Below are 16,149 nucleotides of genomic sequence, written 5' to 3' on the forward strand. Positions count from 1 at the left end.
CTTGACTTGGTATTGGTTTTCTCTTGTGAAATATTCAAAGGAAATCATAAATTGGGAATGAGGTTGATACCATGACGAGTAGAAGAGTGCGTACATAGACACTGAGCAAAATACTCGGGCAGGCCCGGAGATTCATATCGGTACAGGAGTGATTGGCGATCCACGATAATAACCCAATACCACTCCTCTCTAACTCGTTTCTAGTCCGACGAAGATCAATGATGAATACGTGTGATATTCTTCCGAATAGGTTCACACGTCATTTTCTCCTATACTTTAGATAGCAAATACCTCCAATCGCCAAAACTCCACGACAACAATCTCCATACCAAAACGCCTCAATATACCAATATGATACCTTTACACTTGGTTTAGACAGCCGTTACTTATCCCATCCTTCATGATACATGCTGGCCGCATACTCAATCATCCCATCCCAGCCCTCAAATACCCATACCTATCCTTTTCACCACATAGCAGCCGCATCGAAATCAAATCTTTGCAACTCCTTGTTCGCATCTTCCAGATCCTTCTTAGCCTTCATCCGCATGTAGAAAATCGGACAGTCCTTGCTACTGCAGATAACCTCGCAGTGCATCGACCCCTGACACCTCTGACACTGAGTCCAGAGCCTGCCGAATCTGACCTCCAGATCCGACACCCGATCAAGCGTCTTCTTGTACAGCTCACCCACTCTCGGAGCATCATCCGCACAGACAGCGCCCTGGCTCTCCTCTTTGCCCGTCAGCGGCTTCTTGCAGCCCATGCAGGTCTGCGTCTTCTTGGCGAACTTCATGAGTCCCCCGACGGTCGGGGCGGCGACTGAGACGACGCGGGTGTGGTCGCCGTGCAAGAGTGACTTGGCTTTGGTCTCGCCCAGAATAGGCTCGAAGATGCGGCCCAAAGGCTTGGCCAGCTGGTTGTCCAGATAGTACTTGGTGTCGATGGGCACGTTGTGCTCGAGCACGTAGATGGGGTCCTCGGAGCGTTCAAAGTTCTTGGAGCCCGTGGCGCCTTTTACCATGACGTAGGCGACGCGGTCGCCGAGCCCCGGGGCAGAACCGGCATCGCGCTTCTTCATGCGCTGCGCGAGCTCGACGTGAGCTTGCTTGGCGTCGTAGTTCTCTTTGGTCAGGGCCTTGGTGATGACGAGCTTAGACATGTCGATCTTGTTTTGCAGGAGGTCGGCGATGGTGTCTTTGACATATCTGGGGGTAGTAAGTTAGCGCGATGTTGGCAATGGCAAAAGGGATAAATTTGGCAAACTCTTACGCTTGGGCTCCAGGGACGTCTTGGTCGATAAGGATCATCCTAAGAACCTTCTCGATAACTGTCTGAACTAGCAAGCAGTTGTCACGACGAACCGTCTCGATACCCTTGGTGTCCATCTTATCGTACTTCTCAGGCTTGGTCCAGTACAGACCCGCATAACGCTTCTTGTTAATGAGAAGGTACGGGAAATAGACCTTTTCGAACTCCAACTTGATGGGCTTGACGAACTTGCCCGAGACATACTCGGAGGCATCTTGGCCGAGCTTCATGGCCTCAGCAAGATCCTTGGTTCCAAACTTGACCATGACGGAATCGGTATCACCGTAGATGACCTGAGCATCGTGAGAGTAGCCATTGGCAATGGTATACCGCTCCTCTACCTCCTTTTTGGTCCTTTCGATCATTTGACGACCGAAACTGGTGACACTACTGGCGATTTCCAAGCAAGGAAGCTTGCCGTTTGTGGCTCCCGTCAAACCGTAGACGGAGTTGGCGCTGACCTTCAAGGCCAACTGACGACCGTTCAGCACAGCCTTCTTGAATGGGTCCTTCTCTACGGCCAACTCGCGCTTCGCTTGCTTTCTGGCAGAGAGCAACTCCTCCAGAATCTGTGCCAAAAGACCCTTCCTCTGCTTAGTCGTCACAAACATGTCTCCGTTCGGAGTAACAATGTAGTCCTCGTCCTTCTTCAAATCCCATCTCTCGATATCCCGCTTCTTGATGAGTGTTGTGTAGCAAAGGTTGTGCGCCTGCATGATACTGGGATACAGTGAAGCGAAATCGAGAGTCGCAATTGGCACATCGTAATAGCCTCTTGTAGGCTCAATGACAGTAGCACCTTCGTACTGCTCTTCCGAGGACTCGGGACGTAGATTGGGAATGACCAGCTTCTGCTCCAAAGCCTTGCGGAAAAGCTGACTCAAGAACTTGACTTGCTGACCTCTGGCCAAGAGGAAGTTGAACGGCACACCCGTGACTCTTGCCATTTCCGTGTAGTTTTCTAAACATGATAGCTTGTCCATCAGCCTTTGCGGCAAGTAGGCGTCCTTCAAGCAATAAAGTGCAAGACGTCGCCTGGATTCTGGTGTGCCTTCGAACAATTCTGTGATCATGGAATGATGAACGTCTTCTTTTTGCTCCCCTAAGAAGTGTGAGCAGACAGAATTAAGGGTGTAACTCCTCAACTGGTAGTCGCGTTGTACCAGTTGGAGCATGTCGAGCTGAAGCCGTCCGTTGATATTTGTAGCCTTGGTGTCACGATTGCCCATCTGCTTGCTAGAGAAGTTTGTCTCCTTTGCGACAGATCTCACCCTGGTACGAGACCAAAAGTCGAAATCCTTGACTTTGAGATGTTTAGCTCGGTCGAGAAGGTAGGGGAAATCGAAGTTGGCGATATTGTAACCGATGATGATATCCGGATCGACCTGTTCCAGGAAGTTGCGCCACTCGCGGAGCATGTCCTCTTCCCTGTCAAAAGACAGAATTTGGGTAGCCACGATGGGGCTAGTGGTGTCAAGACAGAACACATTACGGACAAATGGCTTCTTCTCTCCGTACTTTGTGACAATGTTTGCGATCTGAATGACGGAGTCGTGTTGCGGTTCGGGAAAGATGCCCTTGCGGCCAGCGCACTCGATATCGAAGGAGAGAATTCGAAGAGGTGCCATCTTGGACCATTCGCCAACGGGCTTGTGTGCTATTAGGTCCCGGTAGCTCATCTCGGCTTCGATCTGACAGTTGGAATGTTTATCGTTGACAAGCTGATAGCTGCCTGCGGGAGCCTCCACCCAAGACATACCAGCAATCTGGTGTTTGTTAGCTTGGGGAATCTCGGGGGTAGTGCGAGGGGGTGGCATACCGAGCAGTCAACCATGAACCGAAGCAAATACTGGATATCATCAAAGGTCATGATAGATCCATCGCTCTTCCACATGCCCTTCCAGTTGGCTTTGTTCGTTTCGATCAATCTTCGAACTCTGGGAAGGAACTTTGGGTCGTTGACGGTGACCTTGATATAAGGGTTTTGTGTGTTGCCTTGGAAGCCGTACATGTTCTCGCGCATCGTCAGGGTGACCGAATGGATGGCCGGTGTGGGCATGGCGAGCTGCGTTTCGAGGAATGCTCTGTATTTGGGGCAATCATCGGGACCAAACGATACAGGGGCTTGAACGTAGAGGTAGTGTTTGAAGTCTTTGACATGGAGGAGGACCGAGTTTCCATTCTCAGTAACACCAAACAGCTTAATGGTCGCTTGGCCGCCGTGGAGGAATCCCTCTTCAGCCTCAATGGACTGGAAGCAGAGACTGTCTGTAGCTGGGTTGTAGGTCGCTGGTAGTGGCGGGCGTTCCCAAGCTTGATCCTTTTCCGAGTTATTCTGTTTCAGATCGGAAATATCCTGGCTCATACGCTCAAGCACCTCGCTCTCGAAGGCGCTCTTGGGTTGGGTAGAGGGTATCCTGCCCTTGCCGTCATTCTTGAAAGTTCGGAAGCGGGAAGAGGGAGGGACATCGTCGAGGCGTCTTTTCTTGGCTGAATCTGATGAAGCGGCGGGAAGATTGTGAATATTGCTGCGGGCGCTTGACGCCTCGCCAAACGCGCGCTTCTGGGGCAACGCTGAGGGCGCCATTCTGGCTCTTTGGAAGTTGAGTGCCTGTGGTAGAGGTCGGCTAGGATAGGATCCACAAAGACGGACGTCTTTCAGGACATGGGGTTATTGTTTGTGGAAAATTCAGTGTCGTCTTTGGCGAAGACCAAAAAAAAGAGCAATGATGACAGCCAAAGAGAATACGTCTGGTTGGAGAGAGGGGACGGAGAATGTGAATTGTAAATGGGATGAAATGGGAATCGCGACTATACTACGCGACGAACGTCTTTGTTACGTGACAAGCACCCACTTTTACATCGCGCCGTTAATTACCTGTAACTGCACCTCTTTAACCCCTGCAGATAGGACGAGGTACCTCTTGCATTAGTACCACCTAGTCAAAGCACCGTTTGCGGACAACGTCTTTCTATCGACGAACCCAAGTGACTGTACCGGTATTAAGTAGCCCATTCGAACAAATTCAAACACATCCTCGAGCTTGCGAATGGCAACTTTAGAACTGGATGATGCCGCCCGGTTGCTTTAATCGAAGCACGTGAGCTCGTGTCAGACCCTAACCCTGTCCTCCTCCACTTCACGTTTCTCGCGGTGCGGCGACCGGGGTATGCCCCGCGTCTTCTCTCATACCACTTACAACTTTCACCAAGTAATTGCATAACCTTACATCACTTGTTATTATCCCTTGGAAGGTCCAGGCAACAAAGTCTGTAAAGTATCGCTCCCTCGAGTACACGAGGTCTACCTCAATAACATTCACAGTTTAACTTGACTGAACTGCCAAACCCAAAAGTCATACCAACCAACGCATTTACTCCAACCTCAAGACCAAGAAGACAACATCCACACAAATGGCCGACCGTCGTCCCGGGCCCAACTTCAAACCAGCTGCTCCCTCGCGAACTGCGCCTCCTCCACACACCGGACTTTCCTCCGCCGGAGCAGGAGCGGGAGCGGGCGCAAGAGTCGGAGCATCCGTCCGCCGCAACCTGTTCCAACAGCCACAATCACAACCAGCCCATGCATCCCGACAGCCCACTGTTGTTCCAGATACTCAGTCTCAAGGACACTTTCAATCCCAACAATCCTTTCAGTCTCAGACCTTTCAGACCTCTCACTCTCAAATCCACCAGAGCAACTTTCAGTCACATATACCTCACCCACAAGCTTCTTACCTCACCCAACCTTCTTCCTACTCCGACTCCTACCCCTACCCCCAAGATCTTCTCAGTCAACAACACCAACAACTACCACAACACCACGAAGAAGACACCAAAATGACCTCTTCACAAGAATCCCCACCCTTAACCGACGTCATCACAGACCCCAACCTCGAAATAGTCATCCGCGACAAAGAAACTGGAGAAATTGACTTGGGCCACGACCCTCCCACGCCCCCCTACGACGAGGAGATGGAAACGATCATGGAGGCCCGAATGGAGCAGGAGAAGGAAAGGGAGAGGTTGGCGGATGCGGTGAGGGAGTGGTTGACGGAGCACGAGGCAGAGGGGAGGGGGGATGTTGGGCCAGAGGGGGCTGGAGGAGGAGGGGGAGGAGAAGGTGCTGGTGGGGGAGGAGGGGGTGGGATGGATACTGAAGGTATGTTTTTCAAGCTTCAGTTGCGCCATGGGCGCTACATGTGAGGAAAGACGGCTGACGACTGAATGTAGATCTCCTGGAGGCAGTCAAGGCGAGCTTGAAGGCCAAGGTCGCGGCGTTATCGGAAGATAATTGGATGTTTGAGAGAGAGGAGGTACTTCATTTGCACTGACTGATTGGGGAGGGATGATTGAGTGACGAGCAGCACGCATTTGTTGACACGACTGGATTGCATTCATGGTAACGAGACTGGTTGGTAGTTGGGTCTGGTTCCTTCTCCGAGTTCTTTCTTCCAGCACACTACTTGGGCTTCTTTCCCCTTGGATTGTTGTATTATCTTAGCATAACCAGCGTATACCCCCCTATGATTACCATTTTCACCTTTAATAGGATCCTACCTCTAGTAGACTATGGGCAGAGCATAAAGCGAAAACCAATGTAAACGTCTGCGCCTTCCTTTACTGAAAGCCATCCCTCTTCACCATTTCTTTTCTTCTCAGTCCAGTCCCTCAGCAGTAGGCGCCGCCTCGACCCTCCTCACTGGCGGCCTGCCACCAGCAGCACCCGCACCACCACCGCCGCCACCGCCGCCGCCGAACAAGCTACCCATCATATCCAGCAATGGGTTAGACTGCCTTGGCCTTTGAATACCAAAGTACATCTCAGCAATCATCTCCAGCGCGCCGTCCCACGCTCCCCCCAGCTCGGCAAGATTGCTCGCATATTTCGTCTTCAACTGCCTGAACAGATCCGGGGTTCCCTTCTGCACCGCCAGCAGCAACAGTCCCAAGAAATTCAGCAGCGGCAAGCTCGGGAAGATGCGGATATCACTACCCTGGGAACTCTCCACGTTTTGCACGCCGAGCGACGAGTTTTCGGCCGTGAGCGCCGAGACAAAAGCGCGGTATGACGTGTTGGCCGCGCGGACATTGGCCAGCAGCAGATACGGCAGGATGGCGCGGGCGGCGAAGAGGGCGGCCGTGTGCGGTTGCTCGCTGTCCTTGTACCACTCGTACTCCATGCGCGTCAGCACCTCGGCCGACTCCTTGGTGCCTAGAACCAAATGCTTCTCGGCCTCATCCGTCTCGTGCTTCTCGGCGGCTAGGGTGCCAACAACGTGGTGCAGCTCCGGGTCGCCGGCAGGGTAGTCGCCAAACTTTCGTGACCAGCTGTTCAAATGAAAGATTTAGTCCCTCTTCTTGCTTTTTCAATTTTCTTTATATCTTGTTCTCCTTTCTGTGCAAACCCGCGTTACAGTTGGAAAGAAGACTTACTCGAAAACCTCCTTCACAAACTTCTTCCTGGTCGGCTCTTCAAACTCAAACAGCCTCAAACACGTCAACAGCCGCCCGCGCGACGCCGCATCCGGCTTGACTTTGCCTTGCTTGTAAACGTCCACCAGCAAGATGGCGAGATCGCCACCGGCGCCGCCCGCTCCGGCCTTCAGCAGCGCCTGCGACACGCTGGACAGAATGTCGATGGCGGCCGGCCAATTCTCCGCTTTTGTGTACCGCGCCGCAACCAACCTCGTCTCCTGCCCGGCCTCGTACTGCTCCTCGAACTGGCCCTCGGCGATGCGCTTTTGTAGTCGCGCAATGATCTTTTGGATCTTGGCGTCTTGTTTTGAGGCCATGGCTGTGCTGTTGCGGGTATGATGGCGCAAATATGTTGTTGTGTGGTTCGAGTGATTTGGTTGGCGACGTGAAGTTCGTGACACTGCCCCTGATGCTGTACGTAATCGGTTCCTATCGTGGATATCGGCCCAAGCGATGTTCGAGTTATACCGCTGATTGCTCGCAACTAGACCGTTGATATACAGATGCCAATCAAAACCTCGAAATATCTGCGCGATTCGTCGGCAGCTGATGGTGATTTACAGTATCGGTCGCCTTGTGGAATCGGAAGATGGTTGGAATTCGCCAAATCCGAGAGACGGGACGGGACAGACAGCTCACAGCGTCAAAACCCCACTGACAAGCATCATAGCTCTTGCGTGGGTGCGCCCGCCCCCCCGCACGGAAAGATGGAAGAAAAAGGATGATGTCGGAAGTGGGACAGGTCTTAAAGGTGGGGTTTTTGCGCGGCAGGCAAGAGCCCTCAACGGTCATACACTAAGTACTATGGTACCTACACAAGAACAGCCCAAAAAGGTGAGCGCATCTGGAACTCCACTCCCCCCCCCCCCCCTATTCCGACCTCGTTCCTTTGTTTGTCGCGCTTTCCGAAGCTGCATAAGCTCGACAGCCAAATTAGATATTAGACCAAAAAGGACGCAAAAACGTTGCTCGAACCAGGTTTCGAACCTGGGACCTTTCGCGTGTGAGGCGAACGTGATAACCACTACACTATTCGAGCTCCGACTATTGCTGTTGACTTTGTTTAGTTCAGCTGCTTATAATGACCATGGTCCATCTTAAGGTTCGTTGCCTCAAGTCAATCTTGATGACGGTGCAGGAGCACAATTACCTAGGTATTAATCAATAAGTTCGTACATCCGCTGATTTTCTCAGTCAGCCCGCCCTTTTCGTCATTTCAAACAGTCATTTCGGCACACTGACACAAAGCATTATACGGACTGGCCACTGTTCTTCTTCACAAAGCGGCTGCCCCACGTAGGGTATCATGTCCTATTGCATTGATCACAACACTACCCTGCCCACTATTCCCCTCCGAATCTTTTGCTCTTCATCGCTTAACATGCAAGTACGCAAAACTGTTCACTAGTTTTGTGATGGATGCATGTCACATAGAAACATAACATCTTCGAGTCGAATAGAGTTCCGCTATGCAAACTCATCTGCTTAAAGTGTCACAGATATCGTTAAGCAAAGTCGCTGTGTTCTCGAAGTTATGACACCATCGAGGAAGCTCGCGAACCAATCATCCACTCAACTCCTCCGATGCTGCTTCTCGCCACAGCTCGGTCTGAGACTCGACTTCACGTCCAGTCCGACTTCAAGACTTTGGGCATTCGGGGCTCGAATGCAGCCTTGCACGTCTCGGCAAACTTTCCACCGGGGATACGCTCTGCTTCGTTTGGGCGTCTCTTTCTGATCCCCATCGTTTATGGGGTGATCCTTGTCCAGGGTCTGGGGCATTGCCGGGTCAGATGGCTTGTGTGACTCGGAGCGTGCTAAGTCCTGTTGCTTGTACGCAGTGTTGGAGTCTCTATTTTTTGCGAATGGTGGAGAAGAACTCTTGCTCGAACAGTCTGTCCATGACGCATAGCCACCAATCCGAGCTCTTGAACGATCATTCTCAAACAACTTTCTAGTTCGCGTGTGAATACGCGGGAAAGCAATGTTTGGTTCAAACCCCTCGTATTGAGGCGCTAATTCCTCTACCTAAAAGTCCATAGTAGCGCGGCTATATGGCTGTGGGGTGCTGTCTGAAGTCGTCGCGGCAATGGAAGTGTTGGGTGCCCTGGCGAGAAAGGGATTGTTACTGCGCTCTTGCATCTCTGGGCTCTTCGCCGGTGTGGTGCCATCGTCGGCACCTTTAGTTGGCTTCAGGGTAATACCAGAGTCCTCAGTATGGGCACTGGATCCGCTGCCCTGGCTGCGAACGGTGTTGGTGACGACTTCCGCTTGACCCCACTCGACATCCATCTTGTCCTCGTCAAGGGACACCCGCCTCATCCTTTCTGATGCGGCATCCATCGAGGTATCAATGTTCGATGACTCCTTTTCCTTGCTCTCTACCTTTTCTTCATAGGGTGGTGTGAGCAGGTCGACTAAAGTATTGGGATGCGGAGCACGGCCATCTTCCTGACGTAAGGAAGGAGGGAGACCGTCCATCATATCATGGTCAGAGCTGGTGGTGGCCTTCTCCGCGCTGCTTCCGTACACCGATCCGCTGGCAAATTCGACGAATTCTTCGTCACGCATTTCCTCATCTAGGTCCCCCGCTGATGCGTGATTAGTGGCCATTGAGTCGAGACTGTTGGACCTGTTACGTCTTTTCGAGTCCGGAGACGACATCGAGATGGGTCCACGCTTTCTGGAGTCTTCGTGCTGTTCGTGCTCATTCTGCGCCAGCTCTTGGCTGAAAAACTTATTGTCAAACCTGATAAAGGCCTTTAGAGCGTCATTCATCGGGATCGGTTCAGTTTTCATTGCCTTGTCCGAAGCGTAAATCAGAAGAGGTTCAGTGCCGACCGCGCAAGCCTGCGAAATAGCAGTCTCGTAGGTTGTTTTCTGATAATATAACGTTAGCAAGCCCGATCCGCCCATCACTGTCGGTCTCATGGATCTTATGCAGAGAAACTTACTTCGATCTGCACGGCATAGTTGTTCTCGGAATAGCACCAAATCTTATACCACTGTTCCGCAGGAACCTCACCATTGTCGAGGTCAATAAGCTCTACTTCCTGTTTCCGCAAGAACACTGTGTTCGGCTCGCTTGTCATGCCACGAAGAGTATATCTGGCCGTGGGGACCCATGAATTGTCCGGGGCAGGAACAGTGAGAACCTTGCTATGTTGGTCCAAAGCGTCCAAAATGCGTCGTTTTTGTGGCGCAATAGTGCCTGTAAATCAGTAGGTCAGCAAGTTTAGTACATCTGATGGCATATGGAAGAAGAAATTAGCCTTAGAGAGTGGCCACAGTGACCCTACCTTGCATGATCTGTTCAATTCTGGCTGCCTGTTCTGTCAGAAATTTGATCTTGCGCTCGTAATAAGCGATGACGTTCGCCTCCTCCGGTGAGACCGGAGCCTCCTTATCAGCGCCCGCTAGATAAAGCTGGTAACCATTCCCATTGTCGCCAACATCGGAACTTGACTCTTGAAAGTTCCTCCAGGATGCCCGATTTTTGACTTGTTGGATATGGTCTTTGCAGCGTTCAATACTGTCTGCGATCAAAGTACGACGATCCACAGGTTTGCCCGTTTGGTTATTGCTCCATGTTGTCAACCTTTCCTCCTCCTCCACACATTTGCGATATGCGTACACAAGTCTTGATAGATCTGCTTGTAGTTCGTTGATTTTCTCTTCATTGGATGCCAAGTATCGGTCAAGGTATATCGTCTCGGGTATGTCAAGAGCTGCCGGGAGTCCCTGTGATGCTTTAAGCCCAATCGTGAGTACCTCAGGAAGCTTACTTATGGTGCTGTAGGGGGCGCCATCCAATGACTCTATTGAAGTATTCCGGTCCACCCAAAATACCTTATCAAGACAGCCGTAGAGGTTGCCTGTGGTAAGATCGACACCTTCGCAGTCCAGAATGTTGACATGTTCTTCCGAGGAGCCTTCTGCTGTGCCGTATAGGGACTTTTTATAACACATGGTGAGATCGTCCCAGCTGCCATCATTTCTAGCTTTCAGCATCTCCAAGTGGCTGTCGAAGAATTCCTTCTCGCTATCCCAGCGCTCTTCGACCCCGGGAGCTCTGCAGTCCGCCAAGATGTCTGCCGTGCCGTAGGCTCTTTCTGTTGAGTCCAGGAATGCTACCAAGCGATGAAGCTCGTCCGACCACGGGGGAACCAACTGATCCCGTCCCGAGTCAATTTGTTCACTACGTGCCTGGAGCTCCGGGGGAAGAATCTTCTGTCCCTTCCACCATTCACTGTTGCTTCCATAGCCGTATTCCGGCGCAGCCCCTATCTGGAGCAGCGCGTTCCGTGCGGCGGGGATGGAGTGTAATATCGTCAAAATTCCACCGATACGGTGTCGGTTGGTCGAATTTTCGGAACGGTTCCTCAAAAAAGCCGGGCTCCCGGGAGCCCTTACTCTGCTGACTGGTCTTGGATCCGTTTGGCGAAGCCTGAGGGGAACCATGGCCCATTGATTCGGATCATATTCCGTCCTATTCGCTGGACCAAAATATGCGCCATTGCTAGTGACGCCCGATTCTTGGGGTGGGGGTGGAGGGGGCAACTGCGGCGGTAATGAATGTCCGTTGGTACTCGGCTGAGGGGTGTGCATGCCCGAAGGATTCATCGAAGCCGCAAGGGCTTGTTGTAGCTGTGCGTCCTCTTCCTGTTGGTTCGTCGGGGCACCGGAGGGATATGTGCCGGTAGTCATTTCCACCGCGCGTCCGATCGGAGACCGATTGTCAACCCTCGAAGGGGGCCGAGATGGAGCAGTGGGATCATATCCCGGGTCGTATCCGTAGAGAACGGGGTTGTTGTTGTTGTTGTCTGGAGGCTGAATATGGAAAGCTAACCCGAGCTTGTTAGCAAAAGATTATAACATGGTATTCAAGCAGTTTTAAGAGTCGAAGTAAAACAGAAAGCTTACACTGATTAGGCCCATAAACAGCTGTAACTCCACCACCTTCACGATTCGCATTAAACACACTTTCATCCCAGGCGTAGGTCTTCTGAAACTGTACCCCGCGCGTCAGTATCCCATTTCCGTCTCAACATGATCCCCGCGGGGTGGTGCGCTGGAATCTAACCTTATCCAAGTCGTCTAGGATCATATTGATGACCGCTTCCAAGTCACCAGTTTTGGCTCGCAGAGCAGCTGCGATGGTTGGCTCATCACCGTAATTGGTGATGGCGCGCACCATTTGGATTTTCTCCTGGTAGTCATCCATGGTGTCCGATGTTCCTCTTTTGCGCCGCTAGCCGTATCACCGTCGTGCGAATTGTAGTCGGCTCTTGCGCTCGTTCACCACTATGTGCCGCCAACAGTCCCAGCGTCTCGCGCTCCTGGTCGGAGCGTGCCGCAGGTGGTTGAGATGTAGCTGGGCTGCCAGTGATGGAGAGATAGTTTGGCCACCGGGGTGGAGGGGAGGGAAGCAGCTTGCGTCGGTCAAAAAGAGAAGAGAATCCTGATCGCAAAAAGCCCTATCGATTTGTGTAAAGCTGTAAATTGGGTCAGAGGAGGGCGGCGAATTGTATGGCGACTGGATGGCCGAAGCGAGTAGGAGAGAGCTGGTAAGTTGAGGTTTGCGTAGGCTACTTTGATTTAATGATATCGGATCGGCGGGGCAGCGATGGCGACCTTGATGGGCAGGGCCTGCGAGACGGGACCGGGGGTCGGGGCAGGAGACGTTTGGAATGTACTATTTCTTGGCGTTTGTCGAGCTACTTTGCTGGCTTTAAGAGCGAAAAGGATGAAGTGGGCGAAGGATAGCCCTGCTCTTACTTTTTGTTGTTATTGTTGTTGTTGCTGTTGGACGAAGACAGGGCGAACGGGATGATGGGAAGCCAGATTGGGATGTTGTTTGCCCTTACGTTGTCAGACAATGAAATGCAAGAGCTGCTTGATGAGGTACCCGAGCCCCGTACCTACAGTAGGTGCACAAACAAGGCGGCAGGGGCAGCTTTTGATGGCAAAAGCTGCGGGGAATGGGGGGAAGGTATTGAGGTACTCCGTTAGGTTTTGCCTTAGGGCCGGGGTAAACGTGGATGATGACAACGAAAGCCAAGAAGAGATGCATGATCTTGGAGCGTCGGGCAGGTATCCTTCGGTTTCTCATCAGTTTCGGCCTGCTCACAAAATTCACTTGCTGTACAGAAATGGGTATCCCACGAGGGGATGATGGAGGGGCTTCGGAGGCCAACTGCTCGGCCGCTGAGGGGACATCCCCGGGGCCCGGGCCCTTCTTCACTGTGTCAAGGGACGGAGGTCTTGGGCTCTGACATCGTGCACGGGCTCAAGACGGGCCATTCGGCTCTTTGAACTAAGCGATGCCATCGCGGGGCTACATCCGCTCATCGCTCCATGAAAACGAAAGTTGAGTCTATAGCTCTAGTCTAGACGTTTCCGCTAAAGGTATTCTATGTAACTATGAAGCCAGATCGCTTCCCGTCTTTGCCAATGTCTTCCGCTGTGCAAGAACATTGTGGCTAAGGATAGGCAAGTACTTGGGTGACGGTGTGTCTCTGTATGTAAAAAAGCGACCAATGAAATTCCCACCAGATATGTCTGCTTGGGAGACCACGAAAACGCCCAAACACACCGCGAGTGTCCCCGACGCTATGCAAATATCACGGGTTGAAAAGAACAAGAATAAGAAAGAGGAAGGTATATCATCACCATCCTGACCCGGACCAAATCCATCCCAGCTTGACAACGACGACAAAAACGGTTGCTGCTGCTGTTGAAGAAACAACAAGCAAGCAAGCAAGCAAGCAAGCAAGCAAGCAAGCAAGCAAGCAAGTCCGTCTATTGCTTGGAGTTGGAATCGTCGTCGTCATCCTCGCTCCCTTCCTCCCCGTCCTCAAAGTCCTCCATCTCGTCGTCATCCCCGGTGTCACTACCACCAAAGTCAAACTCCTCATCCGACTCGGCCCAAAAGTCGTCGTCGTTCTCCGCCTTCGGAGGCGGCTTTTCCTCAAAGCTGACCGGCATCTCGAATCCTGGCGGGATATCCTTCTTTGATCTCTCCACCGTTTCCCGGGCCTTCTTGTTGTAATCCTCTCGGCGGTCGCGGTACATGACGCCCGCGTCTACGTTGGCGGGGCTGTTGATTTCAGGGTCGTCCAGCAGCAACAGAACCGACCTCAGCACACTCTCGGCGCCCTGGAGCGGCGACCAACGCTCGCTCGCCTGCTCGCCAGACATTAGGTCCTCGCCGGGTGTGTGCAGGATCGAGATGCAGAGCTGGCCGTCCGGATACACATTGGGGTGGGTGATGGGGATCAGGAAGCGGAACTTGGGCGGCTGGTAGGGGTATTCGTCCGAAAATACCATCTCGGCCCGGAAGTACCCCCCGTTAAAGGCGCTGTCGGGGTTGATGACCATGAGGCCGAAGCGCCACTTGAGGATGTTGAGGGTCGCAGAATCGTCCTGTTTACGCCAAAGAAGTGAGCGTCAGTCTAGGTTCCGTAGTGGAGGTGTAGTGATACTAGAATCGACGTGCGGGTACTGCGCCCACGAAAGACAGACCGGCAAGGGAAAAGAACGAACGGTACTAGAACATACATCTTCAAAGTGAATCCACTTCTCCTTTCGTAGCGTCTTCATCTCACTCATCAGGCGCGTTGTAGCGCCCGACGCTGTTGTCCTGTACGACATGGCACAATGTGGTTACGGAAGTGAAGGCGAGGTGCCGGTGGCGGAGGTTGACAAAAGAAAAAATGGGCTGCCGCTGGAAAAGCCCACTTTACTTCGTTGGTGGTGGCGGTGGTGGTGAAGTAGATATGTTGTGGTGGCTCGTCAAGGGATCGACACGTAAAATGCTGACGAAGATTCCTCTCGTGCGCAAGATCGGGGGCTCGGGAGGAAAATAGTGGTATTTGTAGTTTGATGGGATGTTGGCAAGAGGCGGGCGGGTGTTTGGGAAGATTGTCAGACGGTCGGAGGTGAAGGTCGGAGTGGGTATTGATCTTTTAAAGAGGGATGGAATGATGATAACGATAACCAAACAATGCCTGGGAATAGACTATGGAAGCACGGACGGTCGGGATAGAAGTTCACGGTTTGTCACGATGGTGGTCTTTGGGAAGTGGGTTGAAAATCAAAGGCTGGGCGGTGACAATCTGGAACAATAGAGAGGTTGCGAGTCAGGAGAAAGCAGGGTCAGACGGGAGGAAAAGGGCGTACGAGCGTCACAACCGGATCAGGAAAAGGTGTGTGAACTACTACGATGTGAGCGATGGAATCATGGCAGGGTCACGCTTCCCTTAGGTTCCTCGGAGCGAGGACCCGGATAGAGGTTGGGCAGTCTCTAGCACGCACTCTCAAGTCTACTACTAAGACGAAGCAACCCAGACCCATTTGTGATGGTCCCGTCATTGCCCAACTTCCTTCTTCCATGGTGGTGCAGCAGCCGAGCTGAGCGAGGCACTGGGGAATTCTATCAACTGCATGTCTCGCCTTACGTTTGTCAATGGTGGTCAACGCCGCTGCACAATGGCGGTCTCGGGCTCTCGGCATAGGTACCTACTTACATCTACATAAGACCAATACACCTGACAGGAGTATCGCCAAAGGAGGGAGGCGGTAATCCCCGCCCTTCCATGTTATCGTATTGTAATTGCCCGTCAACCTTTACAAAGCAGGCGGAACCTCCCAGAACAGCCAACTTTTTTTTTTCTCTCCCTGAGGAAGAAGGGGGGGGCTTCTTGAGTTTGTCTGAAAGGCAAACTCTGAAGCTGGCTTTTTGCAAGTCCTCGGTCCAGATGGCATGAATATACATCTATAACCATCAGACAATCATGTACAATCTACCCGCAAGGCAAGACGGGACGACACAACGGTACAGTTCCTTTGCCACTGACAAATGAGCATGGTGATAGGGCATGTTGGTGGTGGTCAGAATTGCAGTTATCGGATGTTTCAGAGGATGCACTAACAATTTCCCCAAGTAGATCACGGTCCACTGAAGCTACAAAGAAGTGACGCAGTTCCATGTTGTCCTGTTAGGTTGACTGGACATCAAATGATCGATGCCTTAATCGAATCCACATTCGCATTTGTTTTCAAGCATCATATACCCGTCATTCATAACACTTTGCTGTAAATAAGAGTAGGTACAGGTAGCGTGTTACCCAACATGAGGGAAGGAGATTCGTTCGCATACTGGCAGCGGTTCCCAATTTCTCGTAAACCAAGGATGGGAAACGTCCATGCCAGGCAGTTAATGGATCCGGTGGGTAACAGTAGGCAAGGACCTTGATGGTCAGTTCAACTCCGCAATCGGTCTTCTTCCTGGCTTCTTGTGTGCGAACGAACCTCTTGTTGGCCAGCAGGGTGCTCTTCCCATAGTGAGGGAGATGGTCG

The 16,149-nt window shown here is 52.1% G+C and overlaps 6 protein-coding genes across 6 annotated transcripts; 1 reads left to right on the forward strand and 5 right to left on the reverse strand.

The window, feature by feature from the left end:
* Positions 1–430: 430 nt before the first annotated feature.
* On the reverse strand, positions 431–3,898 carry NEUTE1DRAFT_120002 (uncharacterized protein; the record flags this gene model as incomplete). The annotated part of the gene is made up of 3 exons (XM_009849766.1): positions 431–1,208; positions 1,273–3,077; positions 3,131–3,898. The coding sequence occupies 3 exons, from the start codon at positions 3,896–3,898 to the stop codon at positions 467–469; spliced, it is 3,315 nt and encodes a 1,104-aa protein (XP_009848068.1).
* Positions 3,899–4,654: 756 nt separating this feature from the next.
* On the forward strand, positions 4,655–5,645 carry NEUTE1DRAFT_144226 (uncharacterized protein; the record flags this gene model as incomplete). Its single annotated transcript, XM_009849767.1, has 2 exons — positions 4,655–5,473; positions 5,545–5,645. 2 exons carry the CDS (start codon positions 4,726–4,728, stop codon positions 5,643–5,645), a joined length of 849 nt encoding a protein of 282 aa, XP_009848069.1.
* A 65-nt stretch (positions 5,646–5,710) lies between these two features.
* Positions 5,711–7,357, reverse strand: NEUTE1DRAFT_127669 (uncharacterized protein; the record flags this gene model as incomplete). The annotated part of the gene is made up of 2 exons (XM_009849768.1): positions 5,711–6,642; positions 6,748–7,357. The coding sequence occupies 2 exons, from the start codon at positions 7,104–7,106 to the stop codon at positions 5,970–5,972; spliced, it is 1,032 nt and encodes a 343-aa protein (XP_009848070.1).
* Positions 7,358–8,074: 717 nt separating this feature from the next.
* NEUTE1DRAFT_115919 (uncharacterized protein) lies at positions 8,075–8,792 on the reverse strand (the record flags this gene model as incomplete). The annotated part of the gene is made up of 1 exon (XM_009849769.1): positions 8,075–8,792. One exon carries the CDS (start codon positions 8,569–8,571, stop codon positions 8,362–8,364), a length of 210 nt encoding a protein of 69 aa, XP_009848071.1.
* NEUTE1DRAFT_57787 (uncharacterized protein) lies at positions 8,780–12,156 on the reverse strand (the record flags this gene model as incomplete). Its single annotated transcript, XM_009849013.1, has 4 exons — positions 8,780–9,669; positions 9,744–10,000; positions 10,089–11,643; positions 11,873–12,156. 4 exons carry the CDS (start codon positions 12,011–12,013, stop codon positions 8,818–8,820), a joined length of 2,805 nt encoding a protein of 934 aa, XP_009847315.1.
* Positions 12,157–13,451: 1,295 nt separating this feature from the next.
* On the reverse strand, positions 13,452–14,901 carry NEUTE1DRAFT_120006 (uncharacterized protein; the record flags this gene model as incomplete). Its single annotated transcript, XM_009849770.1, has 2 exons — positions 13,452–14,214; positions 14,350–14,901. 2 exons carry the CDS (start codon positions 14,440–14,442, stop codon positions 13,591–13,593), a joined length of 717 nt encoding a protein of 238 aa, XP_009848072.1.
* Positions 14,902–16,149: the final 1,248 nt, after the last annotated feature.

This window comes from Neurospora tetrasperma (genome assembly GCF_000213175.1).
Source record: "Neurospora tetrasperma FGSC 2508 unplaced genomic scaffold NEUTE1scaffold_1, whole genome shotgun sequence".
Taxonomy (NCBI): Eukaryota; Fungi; Ascomycota; class Sordariomycetes; order Sordariales; family Sordariaceae; genus Neurospora; species Neurospora tetrasperma.